Raw genomic sequence first — 16,490 nt, 5'->3', positions numbered from 1 at the left:
TGGCTGGGCATTTTCTGTCTGCAGGAGGGGCAAGCTGGCCTGAAGAGTGGTGCTGTCCCTGGGGGCCAGAGGCAGTGCTGTGTCAGCTCTGTGTGCATGGTGACCAGCATGGGGAGGCAATGTGGTCTGGCAGAAAGCACAGGCTGCCTAGCTGGAGGCACAGTTTCTTTGTTGGAAAATGGGACCAGCCCCCTGTGCACCAGGTAGTGAGAGGATGTGAGGTTTCTGGCACGTAGCCGGGCCTTGTCATTTAAAGCCATTGTAAATAACTGGGCTACTCTGGGCCACCCTGCTTATGGGATAGCCCTGCTCTGTCTATGGAGCAAGCAGCTGTTTTACTATATACCGTTGCTCTAATAAACTTGGTTGCTTTAAAAAAAAAAAAACACCTGTTTTAAAGTTGGAATTTGAAATTGTTAGGACGGAGAGGACGAGGAGGGAAAAGAGGATGGGAGAGAAGAAGGCAAAGAGGATTCAGAGAAGGGTGAGTTTTCCTGGGGTGCCTGGTGCTAGGGCGGCTCTTCCAGGGGCTCACAGTGGGAGGGACCCAGCTGAGGGCAGGGTTGTGGAAGACATGCAGCCAGTTGGGGACCTCCCTTGTGGGCCCAGGTGTACGCTGGCAGGGGGCTTTCTTTTGCCACCTCCACCCCCTTCCCACTCTTCCTCCTCCTTCCCAGGCGGAGGCTGTGGATGGTGGTGACCCCTGCCTAGCACATTGGTTTTGCCTTCAGATGGGGGCAGCGAGTAAAAGTGTGGGGAACCCCAGGCACACCCCCTGCCCTCGGTCCCTCAGTAACGCGCAGTTCCGAGTCCTCAGTGGCTGGTGTCCGATCTGGGACCCTCGGTGCAGTTTTTACGGCTCTGGTGTGCGTGTCCTCTCCCTTAGCGCCTCTCCAGCCCCTGTTTGGGATTCCGTGTCCCCCCACCTGAGTGATGAGCGCCAGCAGGTACCTAACAGCAAATCCAGCGTCAGCCCACTGTTGCCGCGGTGCCCGGTTGGGGGTGGGCAGGGCCATGTGAGCAGCCTCCCTGCATCCCACCACCTATGAACATATGCCAGTGTCCCCACCAAGATACCCCCTCTTTGCTTTCCAGCCTCCTCCTGGCCCACTGCACAAAGAGCATGGGTATCCTGGAGAGTGGACGGGTCAGCACCTGGCCGCCACTCCTTGGGGCCTAGACCAAACCCACTCCCTGCACAGCCCAGGATACCCAGCCCTGCTCATGGCCAGAGGCCTTGCTTGGACAGCTATTCTCGATGGATCCGCTGGAGTGAACAGCGGGTGATTCAACCAGAGGCCACAGGGCCTGCCCTGTCCTGGCAGAGCCAAATTGGTGACAGTGCCCATCTGCTCCCACAGGGGCCCTGACCACTCAGGATGAGAATGGCCAGACCAAGCGCAAGTTACAGGCAGGCAAGAAGAGTCAGGACAAGCAGAAAAAGCGGCAGCGAGACCGCATGGTGGAAAGGTAACCGGCTTCCCTCCACCCCTCTGCCTCTGCCTCGATGTGGGGCTGCCGCCAGGAGAGCAGGGCCATAGCTCTGCCAGCTCGCCGCCCTCTGGCCTCCCCTGGGAGCCGCCACCTGCTCGGCCGTGCATGGACCCTGCTTCCCGCCAGGCCCAGCTCCCAAGGCCTGACTCATCCCTTGCCCCTCTGCGGCCGCCTGGCGACCGCTGGCGTCTGTGGGCCGAGACCTGACACCGCTCGGCACCGTTGCTCAGAAGCTCCGGCGCTAGGTCACTCGGCGCACGAACCCCAAGGTGCACTGGGGGCCTGATGCCCCTGAGGGAGGGGGCCAGCTCATCAGAGACTCAAGGTCCAAGGCGCCTGTGCCGCCCCAGCTAGCTGCCAAGAGGCCACCGCCGTGCCCAGGAGAGATGGCAGCACCTGTGGGCTGTGGCAGCCTCGGGCCTGCCCTCTGCCCTGCCCGCCGGCCCTGTCAGGCCGGGCCTGTCTGCGGCTGAGCCCTTCACGCCCCTTGGTCGGGTCTGTCTGCCCTCAGGGCTCCCGCACTGGCGCTTGCCTCCTCCGCCTCAGACTCTTGCTCTTGCTGGACCTTCCTCAGCCTCGCCGGCGCCCGGCCCCTGGGCTCTCCAGACAAAGCTGACCCCGTGGCCCAGATAAGGACGTCCGGCAGAGGTAGGGACCCGCCCCGAGGTCTCGGTGGCGGCTGGCCTCCTCCGCCCCTTGCCACGGCGGCCTGCTCCGGCCCAGGCCCCAGACCCCGGGCTTCTACTGTGGACACCAGGCCCAGACAGAGCACCTCGCCCAGGTGACTCCAGGCTGCCCTCTGGCAGGCCGGGCGGGCGCCCTCCTTCCAGCTCAGACTGGTCTCTTCTTGGAAGAGGAAGATGAGGCAGCAGGTGCCCAGGCCTGCTGCCTCCCATCCCTCCCGACACCACCCCCAAGCATTCTGAGCAGAGGATGGGCTGGGCCTTTGAGTCCCCCAGATCCCAGAAGGAAGATGCAGCACCTTTTCGGGCCCTGCCTCGGGACTGCGTGCTCCACTCTGCACCTCAGGGCCACCTGGCTCACGCCAGGGCATCCTTCCTTCCGGTCCCCACCTGGGCCAAGTGCACACGCTCCTGCCCAGCCTTGGTAGCGAGGCCCTCCAGCAACTTTCCAGCGACTCGTTGCCTGTTGCAGCAGCTGCTGTCTCAGGCTTCAGCCTCCTGCCTGTGGGAAGGAAGAGCTCCTCCCCTGTCCCCTACGTTGCAGTAACTGCAGCCTGCAGACTTTCTGGCCCTTTCTACTCCCGACCCCACTGGTCCCAGCCTGTCCCTCTGCTGGGACCGTACTTCAGAGGCCCATGAGCAAGGCCTGTTTCAGGGCTTGTGTCTGGGTTGGGTGAGGCGGCAGCACTATCCCCTGGGACACTTGCAGCCTCAGCCCCTCGTTTCCTTCCTGTGGCAGGATCCAGTTTGTGTGTTCTCTCTGCAAATACCGGACCTTCTATGAGGATGAGATGGCCAGCCATCTTGACAGCAAGTTCCACAAGGAACACTTCAAGTACGTAGGCACCAAGCTCCCTAAGCAGACGGCTGACTTTCTGCAGGTGAGCCTTGGAGTAACACAGCCGCTCTTAGTTTCTTGGACCCCTGAGAACATAAAGCGGCCCACACGAACTTTCATATTCCTTGCAGGAGTACGTCACCAACAAGACCAAGAAGACAGAGGAGCTCCGAAAAACTGTAGAGGACCTTGATGGCCTCATCCAGCAAATCTACAGAGACCAGGATCTGACCCAGGGTGAGGAGATTTCCAGCCCGCTCCCACCAGGCGAGGCCTCAGCCTGCCCTCCTGATTCTCAGTGCAGGGTCAGGACACCCTTCTGTTCTCCCAGGGAAGGTCAGGAGAACAGTCTCGGCTCAGGCCCAGGTGGAAGTGGCAGGGCAAGTTGAGGAGGAGCTGGTGTGGTTTTTTTCCTCAAACACCTGGGTCTATCTTAGGCACCTGGGCCCAGTGGTGACTCCCTCCTCCCCACTACAGAAATTGCCATGGAGCATTTTGTGAAGAAGGTAGAGGCAGCCCATTGTGCAGCCTGCGACCTCTTCATTCCCATGCAGTTTGGGATCATCCAGAAGCACCTGAAGACCATGGATCACAACCGGAACCGCAGGGTGAGTGGCCACAGTGCTCTCCCTCTGTCCTGTGGGTAGATTGAGGCCTCTGGGGAGGTTGTGCAGTTAGAACCTCTGTCTACCCGTGAGGGACTGCAGTGGAGGCAGGAGGAAGTGAATGACGTTTCCAGCCCAGTGCAGGCAGCACGGCTACAGAGAGAGGGTGGGAGACGGGGACTCTGCCTGGGAGAAGGTGACGTATTCTGTGGGATATGGGGGCCTCTATGTTCATAAGGCCAGCGCCAGATGAGGTTCAGAAACCAGATGGAGATGATGCAGTGCAAGTGTTGCTGGAGGAGGAGGGGGTTGGGCTCGAGGCTCAGGAGACCTGTGCTGAGAGGCCTGGGCTTGTTCCTGTAGGCAGTCAAGTTTTAAGTACGGGATTAACAGGATTAGAGTTGGTGTTGAACTAGAGACTTCAGGCCTGCACCTAGGTGGGGCGGTGGGGGCCAAGGAGGAGCTGCTGCAGTCTCCAGACGAGAGGGGACCCCACCTTGGGAGTGAAGGGGAGAAGAGCAGTTGAAGGAAGGGAGCCGGAGGCTGGCATGTGGGAGTGAGCAGGAGCCTGTGGTGACTCTGGTTTCTGACTTGGGGGACTGGGAGGACAGTGGTGCTGCTGAGATTGTCAGGGAGCAGGGAGCTGTGGGGAAGTGTGTTGTGGGGCATGGAGAACATAAGGCAAGAGAATGAGCAAATTCTGTCTCATTTTCCAGCGTAGCTCCAGTGCCTAGCACAGAGGCCAAAGTAGGTCTATTTTGATTGAATGGATGACGTGCTGGGTTGGAGGTGGGGGTGAAGGGGCTGTGTATCGGCGGACAGCAAAGAGGCCCAGGACCAGGTCTGGGCCAAAGAGGTGCTTGGCTGTCTTCACCCTGGAGGAGGGTGGTGGGGTTTATGAACAGATGTTAGCATCCAGCGTGAGCATGGGAAGCAGCATTTCTCCACCTTTTCCCATGCTCATCACAATGCCCCTCTGGTCTTTTTCGATAGGATGATTCTGAATGGTGGACAGTGTCAGGGGTCTCTCTGGCTTGGGTGGTTGCAGAGACTCAGGATTGGGAAATGCCACCAAGAGTTCTGGGAAGAAAAGGAAAGTGTGAATTGGCTTTGGCAACAGAAGCTTTAGGGAACTTGCCAAAAACAGATTCTTGTGCTAGGAACTTGTAGGGGTTAGAAGACTACAGAGTCTGGAAACTACATGTCATTAATAAAAGTTGGAAAATCCGGCTGGGCGTGGTGGCTCACACGTGTAATCCCAGCACTTTGGGAGGCCAAGGTGGACAGATGACGAGGTCAAGAGATGGAGACCTTCCTAGCCAACATGGTGAAACCCCATCTGTACTAAAAATACAAAAATTAGCTGGGCGTGATGGCGGGCAACTGTAATCCTAGCTACTTAGGAGGCTGACGCAGAAGAATCACTTGAACCCAGGAGGCAGAGGTTGCAGTGAGCCAAGATTGTGCCAGTGCACTCTAGCCTGGTGACAGAGCGAGACTCATCACAAAAAAAAAAAAAAAAAAAACGCTGGACGCAGTAGCTTCTACCTGTAATCCCAGGGCTTTGGGAAGCCGAGGCGGGCAGATCTCGAGGTCAGGAGATCGAGACCATCCTGGCTAACACAGTGAAACCCCGTCTCTACTAAAAATACAAAAAAATTAGCTGGGTGTGGTGGCGGGCGCCTGTAGTCCCAGCTACTCGGGATGCTGAGGTGGGAGAATGGTGTGAACCCAGGAGACAGAGCTTGCAGTAAGCCGAGATCGCGCCACTGCACTTCAGCCTGGGAGACAGAGCGAGACTCTGTCTCAAAAAAAAAAGTTGGAAAATACAGGGCAGGTGATAGCAAAATATAAGCTCAAAATTGATCCTAGGGCTGGGCGCGGTGGCTCGTGCCTGTAATCCCAGCACTGTGGGAGGCCGAGACAGGTGGATCTTGAGGTCAGGAGATCCAGACCATCTTGGCTAACACAGTGAAACCCCGTCTCTACTAAAAATACAAAAAATTAGCTGGCGTGGTGGCGGCGCCTGTAGTCCCAGCTACTTGGGAGGCTGAGGCAGGAGAATGGCGTGAACCCGAGAGGCGGAGCTTCCTGTGAGCTGAGATCGCACCACTGCACTCCAGCCTGGGCGACAGAGCGAGACTCCGTCTCAAAAAATAAATAAATAAATAAATAAAAATAAAAACATAAAATAATATTAGTTCTAATAGTTTTTAGTGGATTTCTTTTTTTGTTTGTTTGTTTTTGTTTTTTTGAGACAGAGTCTCGTTCTGTTGCCCAGGCTGGAGTGCGCGATCTCGGCTCACTGTAAGCTGCGCCTCCTGGGTCCATGCCATTCTCCTGCCTCAGCCTCCCGAGTAGCTGGGTCTACAGGCGCCCGCCACCTCGCCCGGCTAGTTGTTTTGTATTTTTAGTAGAGACCGGGTTTCACCATGTTAGCTAGGATGGTCTCAATCTCCTGCTGGTGATCTGCCCGCCTCGGCCTCCCAAAGTGCTGGGATTACAGGTGTGAGCCACCGTGCCCAACCTAGTTTTTAGTGGATTTCTTAGGGGTTTCTTTGTACAACATCAGTCATCTGCAAATAGAGTTCATTTTGCTTGTCCTTTCCAATCTAGATTCATTTTATTTCTTTTTATTACCTAATTGCCCTGGTTAGAACCTCCAATACAGTATTGAAAAGAAGTGGTGAGAATGGATGTCCTCGTCTTCTTTCTGATCTTACAGGGAAAGCACTAGTCTTTACCATTAAGTGTGATGTCAGCTGTGGGTTTTTATAGGTGCCCTTGACTGAGTTGAGGAAGTTCCATTCTAGTCCTGTTTTATTAAATGTTTTATCTTAAAATGGTATTGGACTTTGTCAGATGCTTTTTCTGCCTCTGTTGAGGTGATCATGTGACTTTTGTCTCTGATTCTGTTGTTACAGTATGTTACATTCTTTTATTTGGATATAAAACTTCCTTGCATCTCTGGGATATATCCTGCTTGGTCATAGTGTGTAATTATGTTTATATATTAGATTGGTTTTGCTGGCATTTTGTTGAGAATTTTTGCATCTATATTCATGAAAGATAATAGTCTGTAGTGTTTTAGTGACATGGTTTGGGTATCAGGTTAATTAATACTGGCCTCATACAGTTAGTTGTCATTTTTCTTCCTGTTTTGGTTTCTTGGAAGAGTTTGTGAAGAACTAGTATACTAGTATTAATTCTTCAAGTGCTTGGGAGAATTTGCCTGTGAAGCCATCTAGGCCTGGCTTTTCTTTAACTACCTTTTTTTTTTTTTTTTTTTGAGACAGGGTCTCACTCTGTCGCCTAGGCTGGAGTGCAGTGGTGTGATCTAGGCTCACTGCAACCTCCACCTCTCAGGCTCAGGCAACCCTCTCACCTCAGCATCCCAAGTAGCTAGGACTAAAGGCATGTGCGTCATCATGCCCGGCTAGTTTTGGTAGTTTTTTGTAGAGATGTGATTTTGTCATGTTACCCAGGCTGGTGTCAAATTCCTGGACTCAAGCGATCTGCCTGCCTTGGCCTCCCAAAGTGCTGGGATTATAGGCGTGCCCAGCCTGTTTTTTTATATATTTTTAATATTATTTAGTTTTTTTATATTATTAATGTAGCTTTTTTATATTATTAATAATTCAGGTTCCACTTGTTATAGGGTATATTCGGATATTCTGGGGTTTTTTTTTTTTTTTTTGAGACGGAGTCTTGTTCTGTCCCCCAGGCTGGAGTGCAGTGGCTCCATCTTGGCTCACTGCAAGCTCCGCCTCCTGGGTTCACACCATTCTCCTGCCTCAGCCTCCGGAGTAGCTGGGACTACAGGCGCCCGCCACCGTGCCCGGCTAACTTTTTGTATTTTTAGTAGAGACGGTTTCACCGTGGTCTCGATCTCCTGATCTTGTGATCCGCCTGCCTCGGCCTCCCAAAGTGTTGGAGTGCTGGGATTACAGGCGTGAGCCACCGTGCCCGGACTGGGGTTTTTTTAATAGTCATTTTTAGTAATTTGTGTCTGTCTAGAAAGTTCCCTTTTTTTATTTGAAAAAAAAATAGAGACAGGGTCTCGCCACTACAGGCATGAGTCACCACACCCCGCTGAGAAGTCAGCTTTTAACCTAATATTGGGGTTTCCTCATGATGATTTGTCTTGCTGCTTTCAAGATTTTTCCCTTGTCTTTGACTCTTGGCACCTTTATTATGTCTTTGTGCATCTCTCTGTGTTTATTCTACTTGGAGTTTGTTGGACTGCTTTTTTTTTTCTTTTTTTTTTTTTCTTTTTTTTGAGACGGAGTCTTCCTCTGTCGCCAGGCTGGAGCGCAGTGGTACAATCTCGGCTCACTGCAACCTCCGCCTCCCAGGTTCAAGTGATTCCCCTGCCTCTGCCTCCTAAGTAGCTGGGATTACAGGCGCACACCACCATGCCCGGCTAATTTTTTGTATTTTAGTACAGATGGGGTTTCACCATCTTGGCCAGGATGGTGTCAATCTCCTGACCTTGTGATCTGCCCACCTCAGCCTCCCAAAGTGCTGGGATTACAGGCGTGAGCCAGCACCCCTGGCCTAAGCTGCTTTGATGTATAGATTACAGTTTTCATCAGCCTTCCGAAGCTTTCAGCCATTGTTTCTTCAAGTATTTTGTTTTCCTACTCCTTTCTCTTTTTCCTCTTCTGATGCTCATTACCCGTATGTTGGATCACTTAATAGTGTGCCATGGTTGTCTGAGACTCTGTTCATTTTTCCTCACCTTTTTCTCTCTGTTCTGCAGATTGTATAATCTCTTTCAATCCATAAGTTCACTAATTCTTTTTCTTTTTGATCCACCCGCCTCGGCCTCCCAAAGTGCTGGGATTACAGGTGTGAACCACCACGCTCGGCCAAGTTCACTAATTCTTTTTTTTTTTTTTTTTTTTTTAATTAAAAAAATTTTTTTTTGAGACGGAGTCTAGCTCTGTCGCCCAGGCTGGAGTGCAGTGGCACGATCTCGGCTCACTCACTGCAAGCTCTGCCTCCTGGGTTCACGCCATTTTCCTGCCTCAGCCTCCCAAGTAGCTGGGACTATAGGCGCCCGCCACCACACCCGGCTAATTTTTTTATTTTTAGTAGAGACAGGGTTTCACCGTGTTAGCCAGGATGGTCTTGATCACCTGACCTCGCCCACCTCAGCCTCCCAAAGTGCTGGGATTACAGGTGGGAGCCACCGCACCCGGCCGAAGTTCACTAATCCTTAAATTCAGAACTGTTGAGTCCTTCAAATGGATTTTTGGTGTCTGTTATTGTACTTTTCAGCTCTAAGATTTAATATGTTGTTATTATAATTTCTCTCTCTGTGTTTGAATTGTTTCATGAGACAGTGTCATCATACCTTCTACTTGAGTTTTCTTTAAACATATTGATTATTGCTACTTTGAAGTCTTTGTTGAAGTTGACATCTGGTCACTCTCATAGGAAGTTTCTATTGTCTGCTTTTTTATCTGTGCCTGGGTCAGAGTTTCCTTTGGATGTCTCATAATTTTTCACTAATTCTTTTTTTTTTTGAGATGGAGTCTTGCTCTGTTGCCCAGGCTGGAGTGCAGTAGTGCGATCTTGGCTTACTGCAACCTCCACCTCTCAGGTTCAAGCAGTTCTCCTGCCTTAGCCTCCCAAACAGCTGGGATTATAGGCATGTGCTACCACGCCCGGCTAATTTTTGTATTCTTAGTAGAGACGGGGTTTCACCATGTTGGTCAGGCTGGTCTCGAACTCTTGACCTTGTGAGCCACCCACCTCAGCCTCCCAAAGTGCTAGGATTACTGGCATCAGCCACTACGCCAGGCCCAACAGGGATGGTTTTTGAGGTTGTTGTTTTGAGATTTATTCTGAACCCAGGGAGTCTGTTCTTAGCTATTTTACTAGTCCTGGTCCTCTCTGGTAACCTAGTTGGCCTATGGGTTAGCTAATATCACTATCAAATCTAGCAGTCTTTCTTTTTTATGGCTGTGTAGTTGGGGCGGGGGGAGAACAAAGCTATCAGTGTTTAACCCCAATAAATAGACAGAAAAAAAAAAGTCCTTTTAACTTTTTTTCTCCCTAGTTTCCTTTGTTTTTGAGAGAGTCCCTAGTCTTGCACTTTCCAACACTCTTGCCAATGAAGTCAGTTCCTTTGAGATTGGGAGTTTACTGATTTAAGGCCCTGTTCTTACTCTGGGCAGAATCTCTGAGCTGAAGTTCTGTGGATGGAGACAATGGAGTACCTCTCTCTGAGTGACTCTGCCACTTTAGGAGAGACATGGGAGGAGGTACAGTGGGCTGTAGGCCTCCGGTCTTGGTTTGCCTTTCCTGGCATAGAACCTCCGCTTTATGAACAAACCATGGGTATGTGAGCCCTCATATTCTTAGTGTGCCATGCCCAGGGTCAAGCCTCCATTCGTGTGCGTGGCTGGGTAGAAGATAGGAACCGTTCCCTCTCAGCTATACTTGTCCAGAACTTCATCTCAGCAATAGGTAGCTGAGGGCGAGATGAGAGATACTGACATCCGGCTGGGTATAGTGGCTCACGCCTGTAATCCCAGCACTTTGGGAGGCCAAGGTGGGCAGATCACCTGAGGTCAGGAGTTCAAGATCAGCCTGGACAACATTGTGAAACCCTATCTCTACTAAAAATACAAAAATTAGCTGGGCTTGGTGGCAGGCACTTGTAATCCCAGCTACTTGGAAGGCTGAGGCAGGAGAATTGCTTGAACCTGGAAAGTAGAGGTTGCAGTGAGCTGAGATCACACCATTGCACTCCAGCTTGGGCAACCAAGAGTGCAACTCCATCTCAAAAAAAACAAAAAAACAAAACAAAAAAACCTATGCTGACATTCTGTTCCTCCTGGGAAGATATCATACCCCTCAACTGAGATGAGCCGGGTAGATGCGGGTAGATCTGTCTTCTTGGCTGTACCATCTGGAGTGGAGTTTCCATCACATTAAACTGGGGGAGGCAGGAATGCAATAGGTCGTGTTTCAGACATCACAACTCTTCATTCTTCTTACTGAGTTTTTTTGTTTGTTTTTTTTTTTTTTTTTTTTTTTTTTTTTTTTTTTTTTTTTTTTTTTTTTTTGAGACGGAGTCTCACTCTGTCACCCAGGCTGGAGTACAGTGGCCGGATCTCAGCTCACTGCAAGCTCTGTCTCCCAGGTTTATGCCATTCTCCTGCCTCAGCCTCCCGAGTAGCTGGGACTACAGGCGCCCGCCACCTTGCCCGGCTAGTTTTTTTGTATTTTGTAGTAGAGACGGGGTTTCACCGTGTTAGCCAGGATGGTCTCGATCTCCTGACCTCGTGATCCGCCCGTCTCGGCCTCCCAAAGTGCTGGGATTACAGGCTTGAGCCACCGTGCCCGGCCCTTACTGAGTTTTAGTAGCTTTTCCTCGTTAAATCTTTCTCATTTGCTGTGTGTCCTTAGGAACATTTTCAGAGACTTTAAATCATTGTTTTTTAATACTTTTCATTAGTTTCACTAGGTAGTAGTTCCAGGGAACTCAGACTGCTATGCTAGAAGTCTGTCCTCTCAAATTAATATTTAGGAAGCTTCTTAAACCTTAATTCCAAAACACTGATAAAGATGATACCAAAATGAAACTGTAGATTAGTTTACTATTATTAAAGATATGAAAGTAGGCTGGATATAGTGACTTTACACCTGTAATCCCAGCACTTTGGGAGACTGAGGTGGAGGATCATTTGAGCCCAGGAGTTCAAGACCAGCCTGGGCAATATAGTGAGACCCTGGGTCTATAAAAGTAAAAATAAAAAAATTAGCCAGGTACTGGGGCATGTGGTCCCAGCTACTTGGGAGGCTGAGATGGGAGGATTGCCTGAGCCCAGGAGGTTGAGGCTGCAATGAGCTGTGCATGCCACTGCATTCCAGCCGGGGCAACAGAGCAATACTCTGACTCAAAAAAATAAATAAAGTGCTAAGTAAAATATTAGTAATTATCAATCTAGTAGTGATCCCTATGTAAGACACATTATAAGTAAGGTTTGTTTGGAGAGATGGTTCCATAAGAAATCTAGCAACACTTACTGTGTGCGGTGGCTCACGCCTGTAATCCCAGCACTTTGGGAGGCCGAGGCGGGCAGATCAGGAGGTCAGGAGATCGAGACCATCCTGGCTAACACACTGAAACCCCGTCTCTACTAAAAATACAAAAAATTAGCCAGGCGTAGTGGTGGGCGCCTGTAGTCTCAGCTACTCGGGAGGCTGAGGCAGGAGAATGGCGTGAACCCGGGAGGGAGAGCTTGCAGTGAGCTGAGATCGCGCCACTGCACTCCAGCCTGGGTGACAGAGCGAGACTCTGTGTCAAAAAGAAAAAGAAATCTAGCAACATTATTGGTATAATGCAAACTCTTTTCTCTTCATGTGCAAATAGTGAGATTATGCTCTTAGAAAAGCTGAATGATCCCACCAAAATGTTCTTAGAATTTATAGAATTTGGTAAGGGGATGGGATTCAAAATAGCATACAAAAAGTAATAGTGTTTCTCTATTCTAGTACTAACCAGTTAGAAATTTAAATGGAAAAAAAAAAAACTACTTAAAATAACCACACAATGTATGAAATAGCTAAGAATAGAGATTTAAGAAGAAAGACTTGAGGGCCAGGCACGGTGGCTCACGCCTGTAATTCCAGCACTTTGGGAAGCTGAGATGGGTGGATTGCCTGAGGTCAGGAGTTTGAGACCAGCCTGGCCAATGTAGTAAAACCCTGTCTCTACTAAAAATACAAAAAATTAGCTGGGTGTGGTGGTGGGCGCCTATAATCCCAGCTACTCAGGAGGCTGAGGCAGGAGAATCACTTGAACCGGGGAGGTGGAGGTCGCAGTGAGCCAAGATTACACCACTGCACTCCAGCCTGGGCAACAAGAGCAAAACTCTGTCTCAAAGAAAAAAGAAGAAGAAGAAAGGCTTGAGATCTTTAAGAACTACAAATACTCCAAGGATATGAAATAAGACCTTAATGAATCGAGGAATGTTCTGTGTTCTTAAATGGGCGATTTTATAGTGAAACAAAACGAAAACCAGTTCTCTCCAAATTAATATAGACAGCACAATTCTAGTCAAAAATCTCAGTTGGGGAGTAGGACTGAATGAAATGATTTTAAAGTTTTACATTGTAGAATTCAGTCTAACAATAGTTGAGAGATTGATTTCAAAAAGATTAAAACTACAAAGCTTCTGCAATTAAAAAACCAAAAAAGTGATATTAACACAGTAATGAAACAGTGGAACCATAATAGAGAGTCTAGCAAAAGATCCCAGTATGTTTCAGACTTAGTCATTTGTTGAAGTTAGTACAGATATCTTATCTGAAACCTTAGGGCCAGATGCCTCAGAATTCATTTTTGGGCTTCAGAAAGCCAGTATGCAAGGCTGGACACAGTGGCTCACACCTGCAATCCCAGCACGTTGGGAGGCTGAGGTGGGAGAATTGCTTGAGCCCTGGAGCTCCTGACCATAGTGTGACCTCGTCTCTACAAAAAATAAAAAATTAGCCAGGCATGGTGGTGAGTGAGTACCTATAGTCCCAGCTACTCAAGAGGCTAGAGTGGGAAGATCACTTGAGCCCAGGAGTTTGAGGCTGCAGTTAGCCATGATCACACAATGGCAGTGCAGGCTGGGCAACAGAGTGAGACCCCTATCTCTAAAATAAAAAGAAAGACAATATGGTATTAGCACTAACCTCTCCAAAAGGATCTGGGGAAAGTGCCTTGTAGATGAGTCATGAATAATTCTTCACAAGACATATATATAAATGGAATACATTAAAATGTAATGTCAGTTCATATAAAAGCCACCAAAGGAATTTTGGGGGAAAACTTGTTTTCTAGAGCCTTTTGGATTTCCAGTTTATAGATAAGGGATTATAGAACTCTATTCCAATTTGGTAGGGAAATAATGGTTTGTTTTGTACATTTCTGGAAAAGAAAATTTTGGACCCTCTACCTCATAACACATATAGATTGAGTTCATCCTTCATCTGAAAATCTGAAACACTCTGAAATCCAAAACTTTTTTTTTTTTTTTTTTTAAGAGATTGAGTCTTGCCATGTTGTGCAGGATGGAGTGCAGTGGCTGGTCACAAGTGAAATCATTGCACACTATAGCCTTGAACTCCTGAACTCAAGCGATCCTCCTGCATCAGCCTCATGAGAGTAGCTGAGACTACAGGCACAAGCCACTGTGCCCAGTAAAATCTGACTTTTTCAGCACAGACATGACAAAGTAAATGCTCATTGAAGCATTTCAGATTTTGGGTTTTTTGGAGTAGGGATGCTCACCTGGTAAGTATAATGCAAATATTCCAAAATCTGAAAGACTTCTGGTCATAAGCACTTTGGATAAGGGATACTCAATCTGTATCAAATTCTAGAAAATTTGGCTAGGCGTGGTGGCTCATGCCTGTAATCCTAACACTTTGGGAAGCTGAGATGGGTGGAGGTCCTGAGCTCAGGAGCTCAAGACCAGCCTGGGCAACATAGGAAAACACTGTATCTACTAAAAAAACAAAAAATCAGCTGGTGGTGCGTGCGCGCCTACTCAGGAGGCTGAGGCATGTGAATTGCCTAAACCCAGGAGGCGGAGGTTGCAGTGAGCTGAGAGCCCCTGCACTCCAGCTTGGGTGACAGAGCGAGACTGTCTAAAAAAAAAAAAAAGAAAATTTAAATGTGAAAAATAAAACCAAGATGAGAAAATAGTTAGAAAACTACAGACTCTGGGCGGGTGGTCCAGTGTGCTTACCAGAGCACTCAGTTGCCGGTGGACAGGGAAATGCCGTGGGAAGCAGCAGCACAGATTCTTCTGTCTTTCATTCACAGCAAAAATACCCCACAGTGACAACATCCAGTGCTGATGGGCAGGCAGGAGGACCAGGTCACTGTTTTTAACACAGGTGGAAGCAGCATGACTTGGAAATGTTTTGCAGTTAATTGGGCACTATCACTTTGAAACCAAACCTGGTTAGAATTAAAAGCACCAGCATGGAAGTGTACAGGTTTATTCTGGTGTTGCTGGGTTATTGTGGAGAAAATGTGGAAGCAATATAAATGTGCCTCAGTTGGGAGAATTTATGGTGTGGTCATCTGGGCATCCAGAGCTAGGAGGATAAAGTGTTGGCAAGTGAGAAAGAGTCACTGAGGAACGGTCTATAGTAGTATCCTAATTGTGTATCTTTAGTTTGTTATGAGCATGTATGATGTCTGTTAATATTTTCCTCCAGTAGTAGAGAAAACGTGCTAAGGAAAAAAAAAATGAAGATGGAGAGAGTAGAAGCAGCAAGTGAGAAGGCTTTCTGAAACATGTAAATGGAGTGGGCGGGACTCAGTGGGCTCTCCCACCCCGCCAAAAATATCCTCCTTTTAGCTTACGGTTTTTATAATGATCAAAGTGAGATTTGCCTGTACTCCCACCATGAGGAAATGGCCCCGCATACTGACGGAAATCCTTCCAGACAAAATGGCTCTGGCATGCTTTGCAGACAGTACTATATTATACACCTTTCTTTTGCCATTGGAGAGATGAGCCCGATTTGAAGGGCTGCATGACGTTCTTTTGAATGTACAATTTATTTAACCTTTTCTGCACTGAGGAACGTTTAGGTGTTTTCCCATTTTTCACCACTACAATCAGTGTGCACGTATGTTTCCAATTCTTAAATTTAGGATAGGTTCTGGGAAGGGATTAATGAAACAGATTTTTACTTTTCATACATTCTGTCAAACTGCTTTCCAAAAAATATGGAAACAGTTGATCCTCCCAGCAGCATAGAAGTGTCTCTTCAACCTTGCATGACTGGGAATAATTCTTCATTCTTGGAATTCTGTGGGTTAAAAAGACATGTTTGATTAAATATCTGTTCCTGCTTTTATACCCTCCCCGTTGGTCCCAAAGTGCTCCTTGCCTATTAGCCTAGTTGGCACCTTGTTATGGGTTGCACCTTTGGCTCTTAGTTTCTTAATTTGTTCACTGCTTATAGCTTTTTTGTAAGCAAATCAGATTTCTGTAATACAGCCGTAAAGATATATAGAGATCTATAGATCTGTATTTTTAATTACCTACAGTAAGTGTGGTGTGGAAGGAGAAGGAATTTGAACAAAGATCAGATAGGTTGTGGTTCCATGCTTGTAGAGTGGCCCTCCGTTGGTGGGGCTGCGCTCCGGGTGGAAGCGGGTGGAAGCGTGGGTGGAGGGGCAGGGGGGCGTCCCTCTAAACTGGCAGGGTCGGGGCGGGAACTTGTAGGGCACTCAGAGCAGCCTCTCCAGCCCCTTCTGCCCTGCCCGCAGCTCATGATGGAGCAGTCCAAGAAGTCCTCGCTCATGGTGGCCCGCAGTATTCTCAACAACAAGCTCATCAGCAAGAAGCTGGAGCGCTACCTGAAGGTGAGGCGCTGGTCCTGGCCTGGGCTTGTCCCCACCTCAGTCCCTGCCTGTGCTCCCTCACTTCAGTGTCCGCGCCCCTCCCCACAGGGCGAGAACCCTTTCACCGACAGCCCCGAGGAGGAGGCTGAGGGCGGTGCCCTGGACGAGGGGGCACAGGGCGAAGCGGCAGGGGTCTCGGAGGGTGCAGAGGGCGCGCCGGTGCAGCCTCCCGTGCCCCCAGAGCCAGCCCCCGGCGCCGTGTCGCCGCCACCGCCGCCGCCCCCAGAGGAGGAGGAGGAGGGCGCCGTGCCCTTGCTGGGAGGGGCGCTGCAACGCCAGATCCGCGGCATCCCGGGCCTCGACGTTGAGGACGACGAGGAGGGCGGCGGGGGCGTCCCGTGACCCGAGCTCGGGGCGGGCGGGGCCCGCGTGGCCGAAGCTGGAAGCCAAACCTAATAAAGTTTTCCCATCCCACCTCCCGGTTTCTCTGTTACGGT

At 49.5% G+C, this 16,490-nt stretch overlaps 1 protein-coding gene and 1 long non-coding RNA gene across 8 annotated transcripts in view; one reads left to right on the top strand and one right to left on the bottom strand.

Annotated features, from left to right (window-relative positions):
- The window catches only part of AKAP8L (A-kinase anchoring protein 8 like), a 34,855-nt gene extending 18,388 nt beyond the window's left edge, over window positions 1–16,467 (top strand). For 4 of the 7 annotated variants that reach the window (XM_077976739.1, XM_015123171.3, XM_077976743.1 and 1 more), the window contains 7 exons: window positions 421–484; window positions 1,362–1,470; window positions 2,917–3,058; window positions 3,147–3,252; window positions 3,493–3,623; window positions 15,919–16,014; window positions 16,102–16,467. In XM_077976739.1, the coding sequence (XP_077832865.1) occupies window positions 421–484; window positions 1,362–1,470; window positions 2,917–3,058; window positions 3,147–3,252; window positions 3,493–3,623; window positions 15,919–16,014; window positions 16,102–16,395 (942 nt within the window). In that variant the 3' untranslated portion in view covers window positions 16,396–16,467. 7 annotated transcript variants of the gene reach the window in all.
- The window catches only part of LOC144336816 (uncharacterized), a 177,521-nt gene continuing 166,873 nt past the window's right edge, over window positions 5,843–16,490 (bottom strand). Inside the window, exon 3 of the long non-coding RNA XR_013409135.1 lies at window positions 5,843–7,160. This is a non-coding gene — a long non-coding RNA (uncharacterized LOC144336816). The remainder of the gene's footprint in view (window positions 7,161–16,490) is intronic.

The sequence above is a fragment of the Macaca mulatta genome, chromosome 19 (genome assembly GCF_049350105.2).
Source record: "Macaca mulatta isolate MMU2019108-1 chromosome 19, T2T-MMU8v2.0, whole genome shotgun sequence".
NCBI classification, from domain to species: domain Eukaryota; kingdom Metazoa; phylum Chordata; class Mammalia; order Primates; family Cercopithecidae; genus Macaca; species Macaca mulatta.
This window is presented reverse-complemented; position numbering and strand designations above follow the sequence as displayed.